The sequence below is a fragment of the Tauraco erythrolophus genome, chromosome 7 (assembly GCF_009769465.1).
Source record: "Tauraco erythrolophus isolate bTauEry1 chromosome 7, bTauEry1.pri, whole genome shotgun sequence".
Taxonomy (NCBI): Eukaryota; Metazoa; Chordata; class Aves; order Musophagiformes; family Musophagidae; genus Tauraco; species Tauraco erythrolophus.
In genome coordinates this window covers 44,670,707-44,695,168 of record NC_141471.1, presented here as the reverse complement: position 1 = coordinate 44,695,168, position 24,462 = coordinate 44,670,707, and the positions used below count along the sequence as shown (strand labels likewise).

The following is a 24,462-nucleotide window of genomic DNA, read 5'->3' as shown; positions in this document are numbered from 1 at the left end:
ACAAAGTGCTAACTGTGTTACTGTTGAATGTAGTATCTAAGAGGGGTTTATAATCCCAAACTGCAAAGCAACTACTTAATACACCATTCAGGACATGCAGTTAAAATAAGAGTTGCCGTAAGTCACATGCACTGCCATTAATAATGCATTGCTATGTGCCACTGTGTCACAGTAATTCAGTACTGTAATACTCCAATACATAAACTACGATATCTGTAGGTTATCATCACCATCAATGAATGGATACAAAAAGCCCTACAGAATCCCAAGTACGGCCTTACTTGCTGGCAGCAAGGGTGACTGACAGAAGAATCAAAATATGTCAACTGAGAAAGAAAACTGAGAATCAGTGAATACTGTATATAACTTCTAGGAAAAGATAGAAAACCGGTGTTAGTAGGGGGCTGCAACAATAACCATCCTAGCCTTTCCTTTTTGTTAGGAAGAGAACTTGACCATGTGTCCCCCATCCACTGGCTGCTGCCCTAGGGACACTCACCTCACAGTCAGTCAGCAAAAGTGGTTCTCTTAACGACTGCTCTAAATACCATGAAATACCCAAGATCAGTAGCTACAGGCAAGTTTGAATTTCTCTATTTTCACAGCTTGTGCCAAACTGACCTCACCAGGATCCTAAGATGCGGAACCAGCTATTCAACCTAACAGTATAGAGTTTACCAGCGGAGAACTGGAAATAACTAGAGCACATAAAAGGCAATCCTAGTCTCAAAGAGCTAAACACCCCAAAAATTAATTTCTTCAAAAGTCACAGGATATATATTAATACTAGTGTCCTTCCTGAAAGAAATAAGTTTGAAGAAAGGATGTCAAAGAAGAGACTTTTAGACTTTTCTCATCACTGGGCAAAGAATTTCCAGGTACAGAGGTCACATGAAGAGAAAAACAATGATTCAGATTTGATGGGGAATTTGTCAGGGAGTAGTGATATGACTAAAGAGCAGAAACAATTGATCTTGGATCTTAATTTCAAGTCCAACACTTCCAATAATCCAAGAAATGTTAGAAAAGGATAGAGGCAATTGTTTTCCCCCTTTCTTTATATACAGTTAAAGTTCTTCCATTCTGCAGTTGTTAAAACACCATCAATCCACAGTCTGAAAGAACAGTTTTCCTCCTAAAACTGGATCACCAACTTGACAGCATAATATAACAACTGTATCTCACCAAGAATCAATCTTCAGCAGTTAGCTTGGTCAGTGCTCTTGCCATGACTATTACTACCATGTGCTACAATAATCCAGAAACACGCAGGCATCCTCTAATTAAAACATTATGTGTTAACATCATGAAATTAATCTATGCCACGTTAATACACTTATGCTGGACAGGGAAAACAATTTGAAATTCAGGATCTTAACTGGAAACCAATAAAATGTCTAACTTGAGAAAATGAAATTGAAAGACTGGACAAAACATAGACAACCTCTTGAGGTTGTCATCTGTGAGCTCTGAACTACCAGTATCACTTTAACAAACATAAAAATCTCTACCAGGTAAGAGAATCAAAATGAAGACAGTGCTTGTAGGATACGGCAACCTGGCTGAAATTGATATTCATTAGAGTACTCTTTGCATGAATAGGAGCATTTGGACTCTGTGGTCTTTATCAGAGCCCCAGCTGGTAATGGTTGAAGGTTAATGCCTTACCCCATTCTGTTCAATTTTCTGTCCTAATTAGTCCTCCAAATCTATAGCTGTGAGCACCAAGTGTCTGTGCTCAAAAGAAACTAATTAATGCTAGCAAATTAGATCAAGTCCAAAGATCCAACAGCCAAACTCTTAAATGCTCCTTGTTAATAGGAAGTGTAGCTGTCAATAACTGCTGTTGGTGGCTATAATGAGGCCTCTTTCTTTCACTGAAAGTGATTTCATTTCTCTTTGTCCCTGTAAAAGCTGTTCCATTGCCTAATAAAAAAAAATAAAAACCACCACACAACTAAGTTGCAGTGGTAAAGCTAGCAGTCTGACCCATTTCTTGTCATCAGCTGGGTTGAAATGACATGGAGGGAGGAAGGAAAAAAAAAAGAAAGAAATCAAATAGGGTAAGTTCCCTCCCTGAACATTTTCTTCAAAGTCCTAACACTAGTTGGAATACTTAAATTTCCATTGCCAAGCAACACAATATGCTTTCATATTTCTTTTCTATAAAATGCTCTAAATTAGCTTAGAGTAGTTAATGCTGAAAGTATCATTAAAAAAAAGACCATGAGATCTAGGATCTCATTTCTTCAAATTGTAATTTACATATAGCTGTTCTCTCTGCCCAGTTTGTTGGAACAAAGCTCAATATACCATAATCCCTCTAGAGATTATATTAATTCACATAGTTAAATGTGATGAGAGTAAATGTTCATTGGAAATATATAGAGCCGAATCATTTCTTCAAAAGAAAAGCTATTGTGCATAAACAAGAACAAATTCAGCATCTTACTCTTGAGAAACACTAGCCAGGGAAAAAGATGTAGTAATTTATTACCAGTATTAAATATAGCTGTACACTATCAAAACATTTAAAATAATTTAAATAACTGACAACTGCACAACACATACAACAGTAATCTCAATAGTTTCACATACGGTCATGGGATCACACACAATATTACCATAACGTACTTTAATATTCAGATAATAAACACAGTAGCAGAGGATAACATTTTTCTCCTCTTCTGCACCTGCAATTTTGTTGTTGGATTTAAACTATGTTCTCAAATTATACTAGCATTCCTCTCACGAAAATGAAGCTGCAGGTAATAAGGCAGCACTCTATTTTTCATCCTCCTAAGCAAAGGCTATTTGAGTCATAAAATCTATGATTCCTCCCATGTAACCAGGCTGTCCATCAAACTCCAAACAATATGTACACAAGCACATGCGAGCAATTTCTGGTCACAGCAGCTCCAATAAAAATAAGTGACCAGGAGTCGTCATGTTAACTCACTGATTTTTATCAGTTACTTCATCTTTTTGATTTGGTCAATTAGAAGATCACTGTATTCCCAGATACTCCTAAAACATGTGAATTAAAAAAAAAAAAAATTGTAAGGACTATATTTTCACGACGAGGCAAAGCAGATCAGCAAAGTTCAGTTACAAATGCTGGGTTTAGTTCTAATTTGCTTCAAGAAAGTAAGACTCATCCAAATTTTTATATGTCAGCTGTCATGTAATTTCCCGCTACTATCAGTCTTTGCATCTGCCAGGGACAAGCTCGGAACCATGACCGCAGGTACCAACAGGTTAATCCTCCCCCAGCATTCAGCAAGGGCTCGGGTCAATTAACAGAAGTTGGCCTGCAATACAAAGGAAAGGAGCAACACCGCTGAGTAACATCAAGCTGAAATTTGCAAGTATTTCACACCTTTCATTAACTGCATTTCTGATAAGAAAGTATACATAACGACTTTTTTTTTGAAGGAGGAGTATCTAAAGGTGTGCTTGGGCATTTAAATGTGCAGCATCACATGTAGCTCAGTAAGAGACGTCTTTGGTTTTATGGGCCTTGAAGTGTCAGGTGTAAGGGTCACGGTCTAGACCAGGTGGCCCCTACGGGGACAGAGATAATGTCAGTGACAGGACTGTTGAGTAACTGCACATTATCAAAACTCTGGTTGACACTGGTCATGCTTAACTGTAGAGAAGCCTGCAGTAGTGTTGCATCCCATCATTTTCACTAAGTATCAACATGAGCCCTGAGGAGGAGAGGGCTAATGGGGAAATTGGAGAATAGGAGGAGGGTGGCTGCTTGGCAATGTCCTTTTCCAGCCACACTTTCCAAACCATTTTTTAAAGCCTTGCCAAGTATCAAAGAGTTTTTTCAGCAGTGTGAATCCAGTTGCCTTAATTACACAGTTCTTACAGACAACAGAACCAACATAAACATTTTTTCCAGGGAAGGTCCTCAACTCAGCATAGGTGGAAACATTCCCCTTTGGTCTTCCTCTCATTTAAAAAAAGAAAAAAAGAAAAGACAGAAACCACGTTCTTATTTGCAGAATCACAGGCAGGATCAGGTCCAAATAGTTTGGAAACTATCCAAATAGTTTCCTTCACTGCCTTCCTAATGGCAGAACCAGGCTGATTTGAGCTATCCATCCCTGTATTCACCCTCAAAAGTGTGTAGCTCAGTTTCCTACTTGAATCTTTTGAGCCTTACAAATGAGTCAATTACAGAAGACATCTACAAATCACTCTTGGTGACTGGTGACCTTGAAAGGCTCAAACACAGACAAGGTATCAGTAGTAGACAAGAAAATTTAGGAAAAAAAAGTTTAGAACTAAAACCCCTTGTGTCTGGAGCAAGATTGTTTATCTTCCAGCAAAAGGACTGTGAGGTTTTGGAAGGTGGGCAGAATTGCTTTATAATACAACAAATACAAAAAACATATACAACAAATACAATACAGAATTATGATCTCATGACTGACTCGGTGATTCAGTAATTTCTTTTCAGGATCTCAACTTAAGACAACTTCTTCAGAGTCCACAACCTACCGAAGTCTGTCAGCTGCTTCTGTTTTCATTTTCCAAGCTTAGTAACCCAAAATCAAACTGAACTGAGTGTACAATCCTTAAAGCTTGTATATTTCTGTCCTCAACAGTTCTTCTCTACCTAAACCCATCGAGTTAAGTTTCAGAATCGGTAACTCCGAACAGCAGAATAAGCGCTCTTAAGAAATGGAGTGAACATTTCTGTAGATATGATCAAGACCAAGTAAAGGTCTTGCAGTTTTTTTTCCCCGAGTGTCCCTAGTTTCAGAGCAGAGAGGAGTCATGGAAGGCACTACAAAAACTACAGAAGTTTTGACAAGCTAAAGATAACCTCTCTGATGAAAAATGCTAACTTCAGGCTCCTGAAATTTGCTATGATTATGCTTTAAAGAAGTTTATTCAAATTTAAATTTTTTAACTGGAAATTAAAGCCAAAAACTTGATAATTTTAAAGTAAAACAGCTTGCCTAAGAAATTATTTCATAAAAGCAACGGATGAGGCAATGGCAAACAAACATTCCTTTTAGCTACCTCAGTTTGAAAGCACATATTTTTATATGCCAAGGACACACTGATTCAGAAATACATGGATTTAATATTATTTCAGATGAACTCATGCTGCAGTTCGCACAAATATAGTAAAAAGTACCTGTATGGCAATAATGTTGGGGTTTTTTTGTTTGCTTGTTTTTTACACTTTTGATACTCCTACGATAGTCCATGATTTCACACACATACAGCGCATGGATATTAACACAATAAAGCATATTACAGAGTGATCATGGAAAATCCATCAGTGTTTTGAAGAAATCATGTTTACCTTCTTAACAAAATTACTAACATAACCATTTTCACTGAAAAAGTGCTTGAAAATATTAAACACAGAAATTATTCTGCAACTGAGTTGTACTAAATTTTTGAGAAAAATGCAGCACACACAAGAACTATACTGGAACGACCTGAAAAAAGGTCGAAGTAAATTTAAATGAAATTTAAATCTAAGTAAAATGAAATATGACCAGACACAATACTTAATTGTTCTTAAAAATTATCAGACGGACACATTTTCCTAGTTATTTCATCCCTAAACTACCCTGGCATGCTAACAACCAAGCACAGCAATGGGTCACCCATTTAACTATGCCAGAGTTGCAGCATCACCTCCTGAGTTAACAAAACCTTTATTTTTTATTTATTTTTTAACTCTTGGGGTTTCTTTTCCCTGGATGGCTCTTGAAGGCGTGCTGGACAGGCTGTCACTACTTGCCTTATTAGCTCTGCTAAGCACACAGCTCTAGGTGGTGTAGCTGCAGGCTAAGGTAACGGGCTGTACACAGATGGACCCCTGTGCTCACGCAGAGCACTACTGAATGTATAGGGGCTCCCCATCGGGACACAGATGAACCTGGCGTGACCAAGTAATTTGTAAAGGCCCATACTTGGGGAACGGCTTTATTTCCTACATTACCAATGCATTTATCACCATTTCCTGAAGACAAAATGAAACAAAGGTGTATTAATAGGAGTTGTTCAAACAAAAGTAACATAAAGCAGAAAAATCCTACACTGAGAGCAAGTGACATGAGTCACTATGCCACTTAGTGCAAACAGCACAATTTCATGCACGTGTGTAACTCTGCGGCGTACAAACCGTACCGCAGGAGTTTTGATCACTTGATCACACAGCTTATGTTCATAGCTTATAATTGTTTACAGCTCGAAAACCATAGCCTATTTACTCTGATTAACACCTATCCCTGTGTACTAACAAGATAAATTTATACTAGGAATAATTTCACAATGGATTTAAGAGATGATAAATTCTTCTGTTCACAAAACTGCTTAAGTTTCATTTCCTATGGTTTGGTCTCTCCACTCCTGTCCAGACTAAAAGATATAAAACAAAATAGCTAAACTTATGCTACCATCTTTTTTTTTTTTAATAGAGATATCAATGCAGGTTTTGCTTGTTTATTAGATAATGAAAATTGCATGAGAAATATTCCATTTCCACCTCTAACTTCTACACAATTTGGTCAAAGTTGGCTTACAGATGACAGGAATGACAGGGAGACAGATGCACCCACAAACCTCACTTTCCTAAAGATCCACAACCGAACTCTATTTGGGAGAAAGAAGAAAAAATATACAGTTTTGCCTAACATCACAGAAAGAAAAAAAAGATAACATTTTGCTTTAAAATTTATGGAGGCAAAAACATGGTGCAGTTGCAAGGTAACGGTCCACAACTCACAGCTCAAGAATCTCTAATACAGAGATTAGAGAAAATTAAGATGCTGAAATCAAAGTCCTCATCTTACACAAAGAAAGTTCAGACGAGAAAAACACACACACACACTCTTTGGTCTATCTTCAAACAAAATTATACAAATAGCATGTTCTCAAAATATTTTTAACTGACATCCTCTTTCAGTGACCCACATTACTGTATTTGCTTTTCCTCTTCGTTTTTTTTTTCTCCAACATGCATAGAGTTCAAAATAAAAATGATTCAACAATCATTCAAGTGAAAAAAAAAAAAAAAAAAAGGTGTATTAAGTCCTTTTGGCAGCACTGGAAGCTACCTGCCATGTGATGTCCCCCTTCTTTTGGCAGATACTCCCAAACCTTCTCCCACTTACTCATCTCAAAATTGTCATAACACTACTCTTAGGTCTTTTGGAGAACCGCTAAGAGCAGTTGCTTGAAAATATGCTGGTCCACTTCAACAAGACTTGACTTTAAACCTAGCAATCAGTGTCTAAAAGCCTCCTTTGAAGTTTCTTAGGTAATAGTGAAAGACAAAAAGCCAAACCATTGGGGAAACAATTGTCCTTCCTGCCATGGTGAAAATCACTGAATTAATACATGCAAAACAATATAACAAAGTAAAATGCACTCCTTTGTCAGTAAATACTGTTGGGAGATGCATAGAAGACACTGTTGAAGATTTGAAGGAACAAACATTAGAACAAGTTACAGTGTGGGAGGTTTGCTATAAAGTTGGAGGACAGTACAGGTGTGTCTAACTTCTCTCTGCTTATGACACTGGCATTTCGATAATGAAATACACGAGGAACTTATTTTCTGTGTGAGCCACTAAAGCACAGCTGTGCCAGAGAAGATATATTCTCAGTGGGAAGCGGCTTTTTCAATAACAACTAATGGTTTATGGAAAAACTGTGCAAGTGTAACCACTGATGGAGCGGCTGCTTTCACTGGAATGAATAAAAAAGGGATTCCAGGGTAAGGTCACAGAGAGAGCACCGCACGTGGAACTCCTTCACCGCATCACTCGTAGGCGAGCTATTGGAGCCAGGAGTGCACAAAGTGCCATTGGATGACATCGGTGTGGTCAACTTCATAAAAACAAGCCCTTCCAATAGCAGCATCTTTACCAGACTTTGTAATGACGTGGGAAGGGACCACGAAAATCTCTTGTACCTCACAGAGGTTCGCTGGCCATCTTGTGGCAAAGTGCTTAACAGGGTCGTCAAACTTCACGCGTTTTTCATTTACCCAAAGACAAGTGTTCCAAATTTGCTGACCTTTTCGGTGATGACAGGTAGCTGTGAGTACTTTGCTACTAGCAGATATTTCCAAAAAATAAACACACTTAATGTGTCCCTTCAAGGTGAAGGTGACATTTTAGCAATGAGTGAGAAAGTAACTGCTTTTCAAAAGAAACTCGTGCTATGGAGAGAGCATTTTGAAAACAGATGTTTGGATATGTTCCTCTATTTATGTGATTTTTGTTTTGGTTTCATTGCTGAACACAATGCAAGTGCATCGCCTATAAAAACCTCTCACATCTGTACACTTTAAAAGCATAGAACCAGAATTTTCAAACCTGTTTAAAATATAAGAGTTTCAATGTGTTTTGAACCGATTTGTTAAAAATATAAGCATGCAACATCTTTTGATTAGTTTGGAAAAACAACTGATTGAGATCAGGGAAGATGGTCATTTACTAGCCCAGTTTCCAGCAAAACCTTTGCAAAACTTGTTGATGGGATTGAAAAACTAGTATCATGATATAGTAAGTGCATGCAATAATGCATTTCTTCCTATGGAATCTACGCATCTTTGTCAGGTGTCTTTTTCAGCTATGACGCACATTAAAACCAAGTATTGAAACAAACTGAACTTAGAACCAGGCCTTCAAATTGCTGTATAACAAAGTGTTAAAAAAGGTTTTAAAAAATAATTAAGCATATTCAATCATATAGCTCTCAAAAATAGTTATTAACAGTAATATTTTTAGAGTAACAAGGTTTTTGTACCATTGATGAATAACGTATTATTTTATGGTACTGTATATTTCATCTTTATCTCATCCTTTTTTAATTTCTATTTTTGTGTTTTATAATGTACATTATATACTAGTACATTGGTATGTGTATATCATTTATAAATAAATATACATATTAGGATTGCACACTCAGAGATATTTTACCAATGGGGTGTGCAATAAAAAAGGTTTAGAGACCACAGATCTGGATGACAAGAGGCACGTCCCCTCTACTGAAGGCATGACACTTGCATAGAATAATTCTGTGCCTTAACTTTTTTTTTTTCCATTCTTGCAGCAACATTCTCAGCTAACCTGTGTGCAACTAGCTCTATCTTTCTGGTACTTCAAAAGTTCCAGATTTCTTCCAGGAACACATGAACAGTTGGGTGTCAGAAAATGTGGTGATACCAACTTTAAAGAGTTACTGTCCAGTACTCCTCAGGAGAAAATGAAAACATGCAAAAGTGGACTACATCATCCTATTTCAACGTCTGTCTAATAACTCGTGTGTTTCTGTGCATGTATCATTAGAATATTGGGGGAGGGAAAGGATGTAGTTAGTTGGGAGTATTTAAATAAATTTATCATAATGAGGGAGGCTCCGAAGGCTTACATGAGGCAATTCCATTTCTGTAAGTATCAAATACGATGTACAAGAACATAGCAACTCCTATTTTGCTCTGTCATCACATAGCCTAGACCGAGATGTGGGAAGTTTTGTATTAATCATACTAAATTCCAAAGCTCTCGAGAAGTCATTTTGGAAAATAGTCCGTGTCACCAAGCAGCCAAAGCCAACACTGCAGACTGATATGCTTTACTACTGGTTTCACAATGAACAGATAAGATGCAGATCATACATATTAATTCTCTGACTACTTGACTTCAAAAACAAAGATTATATTCAGGGCACAAAAGTGAATACATCTGATCTCCCAATCAATGTTTGACTCTTACCTTTCACTTTATCTGAACACAGCTCCTTGGCTCGCTCCCTCATTATTTGTGGAATCAAAACATCTTTCTCTACATGTCTCAGCTTAGAATCTTCTGCAAGAGTGACAAAAAAAAAAAGGAAAAAAAGATTTTTTTAATCTATACATCACAGAAAGTCAATCTACAGAAATAACACTGCACTGTTTAGATAAGATACACTAGTATACTAAAACTGTCACGAACTAGCAACAAAAAATACCATGGCAGGACCACACAGATGAAAAGGCAGGGAAGTCCAAGATTTACAATTCTCAGATATGAATATAAGCATTATCCTGACCATTTCTGTTCTGCTCTAAGTGCTCAATGAACAGAGAAAATTCTGACAGCATGTTATAATTTCTGCCTTACTAAATAGAAGGTCTGCACACAAACTGCACAAAGGTTGATAATTACTTTTATTTCAGGATACTAGTATTTTTCTATGTACATTATCTCCACAAACTGGCTTTTTTACTCCCTGTCATGAGGCTAAGAAATATAGCACATATTAGAGCACAACCTGAAATTTGTATTGCTACATGGAAGACTTCAGTTCTTTAAAAAAAATCCTGAGAAGCCTCCTAAATGGAGGATCTAGGAGTTTTTTCATTGAGAAATTCAACGTAACAAGAACAAATGCTGCTGCCTGAATTCTGAACTTTACAGTTGCAACTTGCTTTCAGTTATCTCAAAACAGAATTCAGTACTCCGAGTGCAACCAGTGACTTTGAATAAACACCATGTAGGAAAAAAACACTGCATTTCCAAATTCACTTTCTTCAAAACAAAGGGATGAGAACTTACCAAGCACAGCTTTTTGAGTTAAAATCTCTTTAAAGGATATTTGTTCAAAACATTGTATAGTCCAACACAGTTATATCAAATACCTGGCTTTCCTCCTCCTCCAACACACTATTATTTATTCACTCTTTGTTGTTAGTATTATGCTTCAGAATAGCATCAGCCGAGATGCTCACTTAATGAAAACTCTAGTGTCAGATAAGTTATTCTGAGTTACGATCATTTCATTTAAAAATTTCTTATTTAAAAAAATAATGAAAAGAAAGAAATTAAAAGTGTGGTATATTGAAATTAAGGAAAGAAGTAGAATTTAAGTTCCGCACCACTTTCAAACACCATCTATTTTTCAGAGTATCTGCAGTTACTTCTAGATCAAAAGGCAACAGAGACTAACATTCCCTAGTCATCTCTAACTCATCACGTTTTAAAGTTTACTAATGCTATGAGGTTACACAGTATTGAATCTGTGAGATTACTAGAGGAATCAGGTAACAAAACAGGATTACAATGAGCAATATACAGAATCTGAACTAAGGACTTATCTTTCTCCTCAAAAATTTATTACTTGGAATTTCTACATCAAAAGAAAGAAAACAAAGTGTCTTCTGTAAACACAACAAAAAAGCCCAACACAAACAGCTCACAACTTAGATTTGCTTCTATGCTCTGATTTTCATGATCGAGGTAAAATAATTACAATTAAATATCCCTCATTTTAATTTTCTGCAGAATATCAGTACAATTACTGTATCAAGCATTTATTATGTTGCAGACAATACAAAGCTGTCAAAATTTTACTCATGTTCTTTAAAAAGTGTGACAAATCAGCTCAGCTGAAGGACATGGCAGGAAACAGCACCACCAAGCTATGTGCCTCAGCTCTACTTTGAGCATCTTCAGTCAAAGCAAGCTGGCGCGACTGCAGTCCTGCCTCTCCTGATCCCTACGATGGTCTCTCCCCTCTGCCCACACAGATGTGCTCTGCAGCCCTGCAGCAAACTGAAAGAGGAAGTTAATTTGGTTTAAAGATTAATAAATTTCTTGTCAGGCAATTTTTCAGCCAGCCACATTCTCCAATCCAGTTCACTATATAACAGCATTGAAGGACTAGGAAAGGGAACTGTGTGAGACTAGGAACAAGCAGAGGGAAGACTACAACTGTCATCAGCACGACTGGCTCAAACTATAGCCTAAGCTTTTGGCTGGCATTTCCCCCCACTTCCTTCCCACCCCCAGTCCCCCGAATTAGTTATACTGGTGCTTAGAGCAGGCAGAAACTAAGCAGATCTATGAGTGTGGATACAGGTAAGCAAGTGGGTTGCCAGCTGCCACCAAAAGGAAAGTTTTGACAGTTTCCCATTTCCCTCACCCAACCCTATTGTATGAGCATTATTACGTACTTCACCACACAGTGAGCCACCAGTTCAATACAGAAAACTGACTCTAATACCTGCAAAAAAGTGCTTCTCAGCTGGTTTACACTTGGGAGTAAATATATCTAATTATCAGAGTTTTAATAATTACTCCATTTAACTTTCACATATCAGTATCTACCCCAGCATCCATGGAAACTTAGCACCTGGGAAGGGCGGCTGGGCTTCCCCCACTGACCAAGGTGGCTAGAAGCAACCACAGCTCCTGTAAAAACGAAGCACAGAGGCCCAACACAAGGATCCGCCACCCACTGCTGACAAAGAGAAGTGGATAGGAACACAACTGAAGGCTTGAAAGGAAACAGGACAAGAGCATCCTCCAGGGGGGGAAAGGAGGACTCCCTGTTAGCACAGAACAGTAAAGAAGGATTTTGGGGTTTTATCTAAGCTTAAGCACTCAATTTTCTGTTTGATTATTCAAAAGGAAAGGGGCATAAGACTGATAGCAAGAAGTAGCTGTAGTGGTGTTAACATCAGCTCAACCAGTTCCATGACAGAGCTATGCTCCAGGCAACCTCCTTTTTAGTCCCATGTTGTCAAACCTGCAGAGGCTGAAAATGCAGGAAAGAGAGTGCACATCAGGACACAGGGCAGTGTCCAGTACAAAGAATCAGAAGAGAGCTACAACAGTAATTTAAAGGTCATTATTCAATGGTACAAAGAAAACAGGAATAAAGACCGCTTATAATTTCATCTACAGTTTTTAAAATAAAGTTTGTTGGTAAGTATCAGTTTTTAAACTATGACAAGTATAAGCAATTCAAATCATCTTATAATGTCTAGGAAGTAGTTTTAGGCATCTGGCTGCAACCATCTCTCCAAATAGCCTCAAATGCATATGTTCAGTTTGAGCAGTACTGTATCTACTCATGAGTTGCAACTGGAAAGTCTTATGTGTTTTAATATTCTTCCTTGATTCTAAACTATCCATTGTATTACAATTACAGAGATTTTCCTTCAAGGATCTTAAAACACTTTACTGAAGTTGGTATCTCTAGCACTTATACAAAATAGTAAAGAAAAACAACGCACAAATAGTAACAATACCAGATACCAGCTACAAAAATATGTTTACATGCAGAGTAACTGCATTTCTGATACCAATGTATAAGCACTTGCAAGATCATCATCAATCCAACATAATCACCTCTGCTGTAACATATATGGCAAGAACTTTCAAAGAAACAACACCTCAGAAGCAAGACTTCATCAAAAAAAAAAAATGAGACAGCCATGATGTGAAATCATCAATTCCTTTTGTCTTTTTTCAACTATATTACAGTTTCTAGAAGTACGTTTTTTCCTCTTTTGAAAAGTTCACTATTCTGCACTAAGAAAGATAATTCAAATACCAGATTTGCTGCAGACTAGTCCCTACAGAAGAATCTGCATTACAACAGACCTACTATTGTTTTATTTTATCTTCAAAACATCAATAAAATTAACCCCAGACAAGCAAGAAATATACTTTCCTATAGTTTGCCTTCTGCATTTGAAAGTTGATAACCTTTGGTTCCCATCCCACATCCTCCACACACTTTGCCTGATCTTCTGGGAAGGCTGCTTGAGATGATCATGGCCTTCAGCTGCAAAGTGAACCAACAAGAAGACACTACCTCTCAGCTTCCAAAGGGCCAGACACATTAGCAGCAGCTTTTCCTTCTCTCCCTGTCAGCCAAAACTCAGGCACATTTGTTAGAGTAACTTAATACTCTGAGATTCTACCGTCAGACAGATGGGTGAACACAAACTAATTGAGTAAAGGTTACAAAAAGCAGGCTAAATACATTTAATAGTAAAAAGTAAGTATTTTGTAAAAACATACACCTAAGTTAAGCCAGAATTAAAACCAAACACAGGCTTGCAGGTGTTAGAGCATCTAAGTCACTAGCTCCTTGAAAATGTGAATAAGCCTACAGTCAAGCAATCTGTGTGGTGAAACTACTGAATGTTTCCTAAAGACGGAGATCAGCACACTCCAGAATGCTGTCCTTGTGGGGACAAGGAACAGAAGAGAGGATAGACAACAAGTATAGAGGTTGTAAGCTTGCAGTTGACAGGAAAAAAAAAGACAGAAGGGGAGAAAACTACAGAAAAAGGAATACCTCTGTGAAAGACATTGTTTTCCATACCATCTCAGCCCAGTGTAAAGAATTAAAGGAAGGAGAGAGAGACTACTAAACTTTCTGAACAGGAAACATCCCTATTCAGCAAAACACTAAGAACACGTTTAAGACTTTTTTTTTTTAATAAATAAAATCTGCGGGTTTTGGCAAATCTCAGTGCTCGAAATGGTTCTCTGGTTGCATACAATACGTGGGGCACAAGACGACAATTGTAATAGTTTTCTGTGGTTGATCAAAACCCTCATCTGCAAAAGCTAATTATTGCCATGGAAGGCCAAGGACCACAGCCATTCAGTTTAATGGTTTTCACTATTTTTGTAAGAATGATCGAAAAAAAACTATCAGGAAATAAATGCATCAACACTATCAATCATAACTGCTATACCAGCACAGAATACACAGTAAATTCACTCCACATGGAAACGGGAAAAACAGACGACAAATACTCTCCTGGCTTCCTAGCCTCTGACCACAGGATCCAGGAAGGCCTTGAGAAAAAGAGAACCACGGTGTAGACCTGTGATGGAGACAGCAGACCTTTAAGAGGACAAGAGGAGAATGAAAGACAAACCTGCTTTACAGTCCTAATAATGAAAGGGACTGTGGCACCTTGTCATATTATTTAGAAGACTATTACAAAAAGAGGATATCAAGACACAAGCTTTCCTAGAAGAGTGTCCTGAGAAAAGTCTTATCATCTCCTCTCTTCATTTAACATAGTTTTCACCCTTTGTCACTATGTCCTTTTGGTAGTTTACAGCCATCTCTTTGATGATTTTAGATAGCAGGGACACAGCCTACTCAAAAAAGTTGAAAACTTGTCTACGCAGGTGTTTACAGAGGACTCATACCTTCTGCATCCAAGAGCAAGCGAATCAAGCAAGTCCAGTAATAGTTTTTGAAACACGCATTTCTCATTATACAACATGTAATTTGGATTTTCTTGGTTCAGTTTACCTATGTACATCTTAAAAAAAATAGTTCAAAGTAGTACTTTAAATATTACAGCTATTTCAGAAAGAATCACAGCATATATGAAGAACAGAGAAAGTTTTAGTAAGTTTTTAACACTTTCATTAGCAACTGTTATGCTTCATGTTTTTCTTGAAGTCTCAGTTATATCAACTTTTATACATCAGTTATGTTATTTACTAGCAAAAACGCTAGTTTCAAGGTTCAAGAATCCAAGTTTAAAAATATAACACTCTTCAAAATATAAACATTTTAAAACAATCATTTTCGTTATTTTGGGGCCTTGCTTCAGAAATGTGGAGCCATAAAATACTTTTTTTTTTTTAAATACACCTTACCATTTTTTTTCCTACCAGCTGCCATCAAAGATAAGCAGTTGTCAGTTGATGGATTTCCAAGATGCCTTTCTTTTTCAAGATAAGAAATAGAACCTGAAGAAGTATTAACGAAAGCTTCAGCAGCAGTAGTAATTTATTACAGTGAAGAAAAACAAGAACATACATGCAGAATTTCCATTCTTTAACTTACACCACATTTAAGGAAAATCTCCTCTCTAAAGATAGCACGGTTCTTTTCCTGGAAGGGAAGGTATTGCCTTCATCTGTGATGAGCCTACTAAACTCCAGTTTACCAGCCATTCTCTTTCTTTTTCCATAAGCAGATCCATAGTACAAACAATGCTTACAGTTAAGATGGGCTGGAGAATGAGTAACAGGTTTATAGCTAAGTAACGTAAGTGCACTAACTTTGGGGATTCAGTTATTTTTTATATCACTTCGTAAAAAATATTTCTGTGCTGTAAATACTCCGTTTCATCCCAAAGTTTTGTTTTAAAACACTTGCCTATGAGCTAATTATAAAAATATACTGAAAAGGTACGCTTTTATTAATAACAGAAGTAGCAGCACCATGTTAACTGCATGCTTATTGGCAAACATTTCTTTCATCAATCAGACTATTGGCTCTTAGAGGTTCAATTTTTCAAAATTCATTTCAGATTCATTTCAGTGTACTTGTAGCAGTGTTTTGAATGGATAAATATATTTTTAGCTTACTACTCCTCTGGGAAAAGAATGTCTTCAACTCAAAATTTTGATCTCCTTTATTCTGACTAGTTTATTCACTTTGTATTAAGTAAAAGTTACCAATCTTACATTAACTCATGCTAAATCATTTGCACATATGTGCATCATAGAAACAGTTATCAAAAAAATCTGTATAATTGAATATATTATCAACCACTTAAAATCTCTTCTAAAGCACGAAGTTACACATGGGAACAAATTAACTTAAGAGATAGACCCACTAAAGTCATGGCAGGAAAAAAACATGTTTCTAAAATCTAAGGTTTTTTCCTATAATTGTAATTTTAGGCATCAATGTAATTAGTACTTTAAGTACCCAATCCTATAGCCTGTGAGGGGCTCCTGTGCCCTTACTGGCAAGAGGTTCATGGGGCCAAAGTGACAAAGCACACTGCTTGGTAACTTGGGTCCCACAAAAACATTCAGGATCCTGTTAAGGGTAACGGATTTTATCAGTCAAAAACATCCAGTGTGAACTGACTTATGATGATGGACAACATCATTCACCTGCACACGTGAAAAGCTACTGAGCTTGGTAATTTCGTTTGCACATACGTGTCTGCATAGAGTCTTAAGTACTTTGCTCTCTACTAAGGTTTTAAAGTACAGCAGGACATGAAGTGACAGAAATGTCATAATCCAAGTGAAACAACATACGTGATATACTGAAACCCTGACTTAAAAGCAAAAGAGTATCAGTGCAGCTTCTCTACGCAGCAACCTTTTTTCTTCTTTAAATGTATATGAATAGATTTACTTGTATTTAAAAAGTTACAGATTTTGAGATCTTGCTATCTAATACTGACATAATTTTAAATTAAGATAGAGTACAGGGATGACAACACCAGGGAAAATTTCCAAAGCTTTAACTTCTCACCATTCTATCATCACCTCAAAGTCAATTTTCACCTTTTTCACTGGCTGAATTTGTTACCTTACATTTTGCTTTGGGGCTCATGTACTTGCAATACAGCAGTACTGGATTATGACAATACCGACAAGCCTGTTTGCTAAAAATGAACAATGGCTATATTACAGCAGATCAGTGATACCTAGAAAGAAAAGGAAAAGCAGATCTGACAAAGCACACTTATTTGTTAATTACATGTGGATTGCAAATGCTCATGCATCTAGTGAGTAGTAAGTAAAGCAAAGCCTGAAGTTGCTTGTGAAGATTTTTGACACGTGGAGATTTTTTTACACTCTTGATCACACAGCAAAGTCAGCTACAGGACCCAAAAATTAATTACAGATCAGAGCTTAATATTTACTATGGAAAATAATGCAGGTTCATGAACACCTAGCCTGAACTATTGTTCAGGTATGACAGACCTGCCAGTTAGGAAAACTCAGGGTGTGAACTACCTGTAAGGGGAACAGCCCACCCCATCTCAAATCCCTTCTGACAACTGTAGATGAGGATTCCAGCAAAATGCTGGAAACAGTCAGTAATGGCTGAGGCCATGGACGGGTAAAATAGCACTGCCAGCCTTAATTCTGCCATTGTAAAGCTTCTGAATGCTTCACTTGGTAACTGATATGAAATCCTCAACACAACTTTTTGTCTTAAACAAAGACATCATGCAGTAATCAAATATGCATTTCGTTTTTTTTTTCTAGGAAGGCAAAAATACAGTAACGGCACATGCTTTTTAAGTGGAGCTCAAGCTTTTAAGGACCTCTTGTCTGAAACCAGTCTCAAGTATACAATCCCTATTTTTCCTGTGTCCTTTCTAAATAATAACGGATGTTGTCCAAGAATTTATTGCTTACTTCCACCTGGAGTAAGAAATAGACAAAGGTCTTGCAAAAATCACAATCTTAAGTATATAAACAAAATAGACCATATGAAATAGAGCTAAGCAGTGACCTCAAGAACTGTGCAATAATTTGCATCAGAAACAAGAGATGAGTAACAGGTAAAAACGTACATAAAAAGAGCAAAGTACCCCACATCTGGATGAAGGGATTCAGTAAAATCTAACAACGCATGAAATCACCCAATTATTATGAGAGGAGATGCTAACCACCTAAGATTTCTCACCATGCCCAATAACGCTGATCAGTGGCTACAGTACTACATACTCATCTTTGCTCATTTCCAGAATTGTGTGATAAGGTGTAAAGAAAAACAATGTAAATCATAAATAAAAGTTTCATTTAAAAAAAATCTGCCCATACTCCCTAGGGACTTGAATATTTAGCTCTTCAACCTCTCATTTCAAGATGCAATTTATGCCTTTCGTTCCAAATAACGAAAACCACACACAAATTAAGAGCAAGGCTTTTGAATAACAGGTCCAAATACCATTCTCCCTAATTTTTTTTTTTAACTGGAAGTAAAGATTAATAGACAAGAAAAAAACAATGCCTAGCTTTGATTGCTGTACATATGTATTTAACGAACAATCAGTATGTATAATACAAATAAGTGAAAATCTTAGAAAGTAACATGATGGATATGATTAAAACACACCAGTGTTTTCAAAAGTTGCAGAGAATGAGGCATTCTGACATGAAGAGAAGGCTCAAAGTCTTTTGGTTATATTAACCCAAGGATTGTAGCTGTTATTCTGGATTTTAAACTCTAAAGAACCCTTTCAAACCACTCAGTATTACAAAACTCGCTGGAGCATCCCAATATATCTTTCATTTTTTAGTTCTCTTCCCAGAACAGATCTCTCAAATGTGGTGTCAAACAACTTCAGGAAATCACAATTATCTTTTCCCTTTGTGTTCCCAACACAGGTCAAAGACACTACAAATATCAAAAAGGTCATTCTCATTCAACTCCCTTCTTGATGGTGGCAACTTATGTTCTCAGTCACAAATATCGTCTAAAGGAAGTTTAAAAGCTGAAATTGTTCTTCCTTTTACTTACATATTTTTAGGCTTTAAATTCAACACTGCTTTATCTCCCATTATTTTTTCCTTGCTATCTTTTGAAGCTATAATCTCATTCCTTTCGGTATATTCTCCTAGCTCTGACTGCCCATGCCACTTTGAAACAAGTCAACCATTCTGCAAGCCCAATTCTCTTCTTCCACTGATATACTGCCACTGTATTTAACAACCTAGATTTCCACATGACAGTAAGAAACAGACATTTTAGGTAGCTCAGGAAAATTATGAAATCAGCCTTCAACCCCTCTGTTTTTAAGACCCACAAAAGGGTCCAGGATAGGTACTAAAATCTGTATTGTGTATCTAAGCTACTGATAATAACCCTACTTTTCTCATCCGTGAATCTTCAACTACAAATTAGTGTAACCTAAAATTTTGTCAACAGATCTATCTACCAGCTTATTTTCTGGATGCAATCACCTAATGACACAGTCATAGTTCCTTCCCTAACTGTGGCTGTCAAAAAACTCCTCCCATACAAATCACAACATAATTCACAGGTTCTACATTTTGAGCTTCAGAGGACTCCTTGATATTCACCCTCCACAGCCTGGCAAAACCATGAGAGTATGTGTCTTTTGTGACCATAAAATGAAGCATCAGTCACGGTTAACAACTTACGAAGCTGAGATTCTCCCTCTTTTTTCTCTTATGTGAGCCCAGAAGCTGTCAACAATGACGACACTAAAAACTACCGCACCAGAGTATCCGAGTTAACACCTTACTGATAAGAACAGGGCAGCTCACATCTCTTGCAGCTATTGTTCCAGTTTCTCTACAACCTCACTCAGATATCTCCACTTTCAGTTCACGTTCTGAGGTTTTCAACAGAGCCGTAACAGCCAGAGACTGATGGTTACGAGGAAGTAAGCAAAAGATATTGAATATCTGAAGGTAGCAGATTTAGAGAGGTGTCAGTAAGCAAGACCACTGCTCAGCAGATAAATCTCAGTATTGGTGTCACATAGCATGTTCCCAAAGTGCATCCTCAATAGTCATACTACAGCTAACACACATGAGTTGGGAGGGACATATACTGTCATTATAGACATAAACAGGGAAGCAGAATGCTGATGAATTTCAGTGTTTGAAGCCATCCTTTTTGCTAGACACTGAATGCACAACAGCTTGAATTGAGATAACGTCATAACTAGACTTTTTCCAATTGAGAACTGGAAAGGAAAATGACACTGTAGATGAACAACAACAACCACTTGAAACGCAGCGGTAAGTTTTATAACATTTTGTTAATTTAGTAACAGATCAAAGCTTAGATATGATGAACAAAACCAGAATTTCGCTATTCTATGAATGCCTCGTTTGCAGAGCCTGGAGAGCCAGGCCCAGGACAGGCTTCCATAAGGAATTCAGAGCTTGGCCTTGGCTGGCACCCTTTGGCTTTTGAAGAAGCGGTCACAATTCGCATGGACCGAGGGGCGCAGTCGCAACCACTGCAGTTCATCCACCACCAGCTACAGGCGTTTCAACACTTTGCATGAGCTGAAGCGTACCGACGCCTCGCTGGGTTCCCTCCTGGGCTTTTAACACAGACGAACCTGGCTGAAGGCTCCTGCCTCAGGAACTGAGTGGATGAGTGAATATTACGTGGATGTAAGGACATGGGCTTAAATTCACTTCCGGGGTTAGGTGGCTGTAACCGTTTGGACAAAATGTTGGTAACACGATGCCGAGGCCCACGTAACCCTAGTTATTTCGCCCTCACAGCCAGGGAGGCTACGGCAGGCCGGGCGGCGGCAAGGCCCGCGGGCACCTCGGCGGAGCCTGCGCGGCCGCTGAGGAGAAGCCGGGCGCCGCTGCCCGCGCCATGCCTTCAGCGGTCACGGACACGGCGAGTGCGGAGGACGGGAAGGCGCGGCAGGGAAGGCGCTGCCCGGAGGGCGCCCGAAGCCCGCTGCGGGCGGCGGGGCAGCCCCAGCCCGCAGAGCCCCTCAGGGAAGGCCGCCCCAGCGCCCGCCGGCAGTAAGGTGCACCCCGCTCCCCTCGCCGGCGTGTGCGAGGGGGCAGCGGAGAGAGGCGGGGATTTTCCACAGGAAGCCCTGGCGAGGCAGCAGCGGGGGAGGGGGGGAAAGGGGGGGGGGGCGGTAGAACGCTCCGCCACCGACCCCGCTCCCCGCTGCTGCACGTGCGAACCGCCGCGCGCCGCCCGCCCGTCCGCGCGGCGGCCCCCCCCTCCCTACCTGCTGCGACAGGGGGAGGCTCCATCTGCGGCTCCACGTTGCGGCGGCAGCTGCGCACGCCGCGCAGCCAGCCTCAGCCCTGCCGCGCAGGCGCGGCGCCGCCGAGCCCCGTCCCTCTCCCCGCACCGGGCAGAGACCGGGCACGGGCGCGCGCAAGGCGGAGGGCAGGGAAAGCAGGCGGGGGCGCGCGCGGAGGAGGGGGGTGAGGCGCATGCGCTAGCTGAGCCGCGGGAGGGGTGTGGCGTGTCTGCGCATGCGCCGTGGCGTGCCGTGGCGTTCCGTGGGGCGCGCGGGCGGGCGGTCGTGGTGGTTGCGGTGGCTGAGGCGGGTCCCGCCACCGGAGCGCGGTGCGGTGCAGGGGGCTGAGGCGGCGTGGGCGGGCCCGGCCTCTGGGCGTTACTGAGAGGTTCTCACAGGTCCGAGTATAGGGTGTCCGAGGCTTCCGCAGCCAGGGCTTGAAGTGGAAGATGAGGATTAGAGTGGTGGCCATTTTTATCGGGTCTTACTGGTTTGTGCCCTTTAAAAAGGCCTTCCCAGCGTATGGGCAAGACTCTGCCGTGTGTTTATGTCTCTGGGGCCACTTTCCTGCAACTGATGTTCAGCTGATGGAGGAAACAGGAGCATAGTGTACCACCAGGAGCTCTAGCAAAACGCTGTTAGGGAAGGTTCTGTCTGCATGTGGTCTGCCTAGTGAAATGGGGGAATTGGGTTACTCCATACCTCAGTTACTTACAACTTACGGGTTTTTACCTCTGTGCAGTTCAGTATCAAGGGTTTCAAGTTACCTCCATTGTATATTGCGTCAATGTCATTATTTTCAAGCATTGTGCACGTAAGAGAAGGACCTTGCCATGTAAAACATTGCATAATAAATGCTAGCAATCAAAAGGTCAAATAGATGCTTTTGTTATGCTATAGAGAAATTAATATCGGCCACTAACTGCCTGATTATGAAAAAGATGCAGATTTTAAGGCAAAATTTGAAGAACAGTGTGGTTGCTTATGATTTTTTTTTTCTACAAATTAGGAGGTCTATAGGAAGAATACAAAATGCTTTTGTTTGGATAGCGTCACTAAAAGTTTGATACTGTTAAAAATGACTAATTTGTCTGTGTGTCCTTCTGATCTGGCTGTGTAAGTAGACATTGAGACATATGTGGAGTATACTTTAATGGCAAAGGAGTCATTCTAATGGTATCTTTTACTTATGATTCTGTAGTATATTTAACTCACCCGTCTTTAGTTACTAGTGGCATGAGGCAAGGTTGACCACTTCCAAAAACAAAACATGGAATAAAAAAAACTGTGAGAAATTACCATACATTTAAAAACCTGAGAACGTGATTCCCCAGAAATTAAGAGAGAAATGAAAAACAAGGAGAAATAATAAGGGCTGAAACTCAAGACTTATTTTAACAGATACAATCCAGAATTTTCAAAGACACTACTCTGTTTTCCTGTCTTCAATATTTTAGACTGTCAGGTGGTATGGAAAATTAGTTGATTCATGCAGTAGCCTCTTACACGAGGCTGCAAAAATTCTTCTAAATATAGCATTTTCTCTGATATCCTGCATTGTTACATCTAGTTCAGCGGAAAGGTGAGCTTTAAACGTTACATTCTCAGGGAATTGAGAAGTCCAGAATTTTTCCCCAAACACCAGGTAGACCTTATATGCTTCTGGAAGATAACAATAAGCAGTCTAGAAAAAAAAATCAGTAGGAAGAATTTTGATCAATTGAACAATTACAAAATTTGAACAATTACCATAGCCTTAAAATGAATTTTCATTAAAGGTATGAGTTGCGAGTCCACCATTTTTTTCCCCAGATTTACTTTATTTTTCCCATATGAAAATTCAGTCCCGTTATTTGAAGATGGATTGTTTCAACTTGAGGCCACACTAAGAGCCAAGTTCTTCATGCTGATACGTTCACAGAAATTAGTAGAGCGTGATGTAGGCAAAATCTTCCACACGAATGCTTTTGGCTTTACTGATTTAGAGCATTTCTGTTGTAGAGCATTAAGTGTCTTTATGGTTCTGTTTTTATTTAATCCACAGGTTTGATCTCATTCCTTAGAGTAAAATGTGGATGTTACAGTTGTTTTCTGTAACTTCAAACTATAACACTTCAGTAAATGTTTGTACACTGATTTGAGAATTTTAATTGAACAGTGCTATGAAAATGCAACATATCAATTTATTTGTATTTGTTAAGGGGTTTTGGACTATGCTGCTTCTGGAATGAATGTAAGAGAGTGTTAAAAAGATACCAGCCAATCTGCGAAGAGTTATCCTATATATGCAATGAGAAAATACAAGAAAACACATGATACAAAAAGGAGCTTTCAGCATGAGAACCAAAAAGGAGAATGTACACTTAAAATAGTAAGTTGAATTAAAAAAAAAAAAAAAAAAAGAATTGAAGTTAGTAATTTATGCTGCTTTTAAACTCTTGGCTACTGGTATTTATATATGCACTGCAGAATCAGAACTGTGAAGATTTATTTTATGTAATATGAAGATCTTTGAACTTAAATGTCAGCTCTGTCTGTTGTGTTCATTTGATTGTTTTCAGGCACAGGATACTAGGCTAGACAGAATGAAGAACGCTAAGAACTGCAAGGGAGTAAGAGAAAGTTTGGGGAAATAAAAACAAATACAAAGTAAAAAAATGGATAGAACAACTTTGTTGTGGAGATTTGAGGGGTAGAAATAGTTTTTGAGTGAGAGAATATGCAGATGTGGGTCTGATAATAGTCTCATGCCGTTTGGTGCTATTAGAAAGTATTGGAAATGAGAAAGTATCAGAGAAAGTGTTATCTTGACAGGTAAGGAAATGAGACTGGCATGATGTGGGGCAGGAATGGCATAAAACAGGCAGAAACTGTCCACAAAGGGCTTTAAATTAGGATAAATAGCTTGTGTCTGACTTGGAAGTCAGGACCTTCATATCCTTCTTAAATTGTGGGGCCCAGAACTGCACACAGTACTCAAGGTGGGGCCGCACCAACGCTGAATACAGCAGGATAATCACCTCTTTTGACGGTCTGGTCGTGCTGTGTTTGATGCACCCCAGGATGCAGTTTGCCTTCTTGGCTGCCAGGATACACTGCTGTCTCGTGTTGAGCCCGCTGCCGAGCGGCACCCCCAGATCCCTT

General features: G+C 38.9%; 1 protein-coding gene across 2 annotated transcripts in view; it reads right to left on the bottom strand.

Annotated features, from left to right (window-relative positions):
- Positions 1–21,366, bottom strand: part of CMC1 (C-X9-C motif containing 1) — a 46,461-nt gene extending 25,095 nt beyond the window's left edge. Inside the window, exons 1-2 of one of the 2 annotated variants that reach the window (XM_086614553.1) lie at positions 21,301–21,366; positions 9,761–9,853 (exon numbers count right to left, since the gene is read on the bottom strand). In XM_086614553.1, the coding sequence (XP_086470679.1) occupies positions 9,761–9,853; positions 21,301–21,325 (118 nt within the window). In that variant the 5' untranslated portion in view covers positions 21,326–21,366. The remainder of the gene's footprint in view (positions 1–9,760; positions 9,854–21,300) is intronic. The other variant, XM_086614554.1, reaches the window with a different exon arrangement.
- Positions 21,367–24,462: the final 3,096 nt, after the last annotated feature.